The sequence below is a fragment of the Eucalyptus grandis genome, chromosome 5, assembly GCF_016545825.1.
Source record: "Eucalyptus grandis isolate ANBG69807.140 chromosome 5, ASM1654582v1, whole genome shotgun sequence".
NCBI lineage: Eukaryota > Viridiplantae > Streptophyta > Magnoliopsida > Myrtales > Myrtaceae > Eucalyptus > Eucalyptus grandis.
Window position 1 is genome coordinate 25,883,088 of NC_052616.1, and position 2,963 is coordinate 25,886,050.

Consider the following 2,963-nt stretch of genomic DNA (forward strand, 5'->3'; position numbering starts at 1 on the left):
AGGAATGTGATTAGGGAGAGACCGATGCACAAGCTGATAGAGCAGTTCCTGAAGCTAAAACCGCCGAGGTTCACTGGGGCAAGCGATGCCAAGGCTATAACCCTCTAGATCCAAGAATTAGAGAAGGTCTTCGCACTGCTGAGATGCTCAGAGGAAGATAAGGTAGTCCTTGCAGTTTACTAGTTGAAGGGAAATGCAAGCACCTGGTGGAGGGCCACCAGAGAAAGAGTATTCCCTAAAGGCATGGTTCCAGTATGGAACGCCTTCGTTGAAGCCTTCAATGGAAAGTATTTTTCTGATTGTGCCTGAGAATAGAAGATGGCAGAATTTCAACGCCTTCGTCAAGGTCTAATGTTTGTGGATCAGTACGAAGCGAAGTTCGCAGAGTTGTCCCAATATGCCCCTAGACTGATAGAAGATCCAGTGGACAGAGCAAGGAGGTTTAAGGATGGCCTCAAACCAGAGATTAAGGACCTACTTGTGCCGTTTAATCTAAAGGATTACAATGATATGTATGAAAGGGCACAGCTGGTTGAGAGAAATTTGAATGAACAAGCCGTTGCATTTGGGTCACGGTTTGGGTCTAACTGGATGGCAATCGGTTTGGGAAGAAGCCGATGTCCGGTGGAAGGTATCCCATTCCGCCCAACAAAAAGGGTGGGGTTGGGAAGTCAACACCCAACTAGAACGGCGCGTGTCGTTCCTATGGGAGAAGACATAGATCGGCTTTATGTTATACCAGGACGGGAGCTTGTTTTAGGTGTGGCATGTTCGACCATCAGATAAGAAACTGTCCGCACAAGTCAATGGGACCACAGCTGCTACTACCACCGCCACTGATGGGACAGATTAGAGGAAGTGCGCCATAGAACACACCACAGGGTACGATAAATAAACCTCCAACACAAGGATGGGTGTATCCTATCACCCGACGGGAGGCAAAGGACACATCAGTCATGGTCACATGTACGGTCTCGCTGAACAATCATGTTGCTTATGCTTTATTTGACCATGAAAGTACGCATTCATTTATTGTTGAGCAGTACATTAAGTTGGTAGGGTTGAGTCCAGAACCATTGGGTGCAGTCATTAGTATATCCACCCCGTTAGAAGATAAGGTATTGTCTATAGTAGGTTGTCCTAGTTGCAAGTTGGTTGTTGGTGAGTGAGAGGAAAGGATAGATCTGATTGTGCTAGCCATGTATGATTTTGATGTGATCGTTGGCATGGATTAGCTCACCAAGCAATGAGCTACAGTAGACTATTATCGTAAATCGATTCAGTTTAACCCGTTAGCGGGTGAAAGTTTCAAGTTTATTGGAAGTCAGGGAGGACCCTTGATTACTTTAATTTTTGCTTGAGGCAACTCATTTATTAGAGGTAGGTTGCCAAGGCTATTTGGCAATTATCATGGATACGATAGTTGAGGATTCAAAGTTGGAGGACATTACTGTGGTACAAGAGTTTTTGGAAGTGTTTCCTCAAGAATTACATGATCTACCCCTAGAAAGGGAGATCGAGTTCATAATTGAGTTGGCCCCCGGACAAAGCCAATCTCTAAGGCTCTTTACTGTATAAGTTGTCAGAATTGAAGGAACTGAAGGTGCAGATGCATGGGTTGTTAGACAAAGGATTTATACGTCCCAGTGCATCACCTTGAGGAGCACCAGTTCTGTTCATGAGGAAGAAAGATGGTTCGTTGCGCCTTTGCATTGACTATCAGCAACTCAACCAAGTGATGATTAAGAACAAGTACCCGCTACCGAGGATTGACGACCTATTTGACCAGTTATAGGGAGCATCAATATTTTCTAAGATCGACTTGAGGACAAGATACCATCAACTAATGATCAAGAAGGAAGATATACCAAAGACGGTGTTTCGTACACATTACGATAATTATGAGTTCATCGTAATGTTGTTTGGTTTAACCAACACCCTAGCCGCGTTCATGGATATGATTAATCGAGTGTTCAAGGAGTATCTAGATCAGTTAGTGATAGTGTTTATCGACGACATATTGGTGTACTCGAGAAGTTCAAAGGAGCACAAAAGACATTTAAAGACAGTGCTTCAAATTCTACGAGATCATGGATTGTACGCCAAGTTCAGTAAGTGCGAGTTTTGGTTGACTCGTGTAGCTTTCTTAGGTCACGTGATTTCTGGTTAAAGGATTTCCATGGACCCACCAAGATTGAAGCAGTGATCAATTGGTCAAGACCGATGATAGTGATAGAGATCAAAAGTTTCTTGGGATTAGCAGGTTATTACAAATGATTCATGGAATGATTTTCTGCAATAGTCATGCCTTTAACTCAGTTGCTAAAGAATGAAAAGAAGTTTGAATGGACAGATAAGTGCGAGCGTAGTTTCCAAGAGCTAAGCAAAAGCTAACTACCGCACCCGTGTTGACAACTCCGTCTGATCCTAGAGGATATGAGGTCTATAGTGATGCGTCATTTCAAGGAATGTGTTGCGTTTTAATGCAGCATGGCAGAGTTGTTGCATACACGTCTCGTCAGTTGAGGTCTCATGAGTTGAATTAACCAACGCATGACTTGGAACTCGCAGCAATTATCTTCGCCCTAAAGATTTGGAGACAGTACTTGCGTGGAGAAAGGTTCCAGATCTTTACCAACTATCAAAGTTTAAAGTACTTATTCTCTTAGGAGTTGAACATGAGACAACGTCGTTGGTTGGAACTTCTCAAGGACTACGACTGCGACATCATGTATCATCCCGGAAAGGCTAACAAGGTCGCGGATGCATTGAGTCGGAAGTTATCGGTTGCGCAAATGGCGATTAAGGAGTGGATCCTACTCGAAGGAGCTCGAGATTCGATTTTCAAATTTGAGGTAGACCACCTTTCAAGTCCTATGGCCACCCTCAGAATTAAACCAAAAGTGCATATAAGAATCAAGACGTTGCAGTTGACAGATCCTGAGATCCAGAAGATTCTATAA

The 2,963-nt window shown here is 43.5% G+C and overlaps 1 protein-coding gene across 1 annotated transcript; it reads left to right on the top strand.

The window, feature by feature from the left end:
- Positions 1-318: 318 nt before the first annotated feature.
- LOC120293781 lies at positions 319-2,963 on the top strand. Its single transcript, XM_039313528.1, has 3 exons — positions 319-631; positions 1,379-1,572; positions 2,670-2,963. Exons 1-3 carry the CDS (start codon positions 319-321, stop codon positions 2,961-2,963), a joined length of 801 nt encoding a protein of 266 aa, XP_039169462.1.

Bases quoted from the DNA above. Each gene is read 5' to 3' on its own strand.
- LOC120293781 (XM_039313528.1), top strand. From the start codon at position 319: ATGGCAGAATTTCAACGCCTTCGTCAAGGTCTAATGTTTGTGGATCAG. The intron at 632-1,378 runs GTATCCCATTCC...CTCATTTATTAG, and splicing joins AAGCCGATGTCCGGTGGAAG to AGGTAGGTTGCCAAGGCTAT. The intron at 1,573-2,669 runs GTATAAGTTGTC...TTATTCTCTTAG, and splicing joins AATCTCTAAGGCTCTTTACT to GAGTTGAACATGAGACAACG.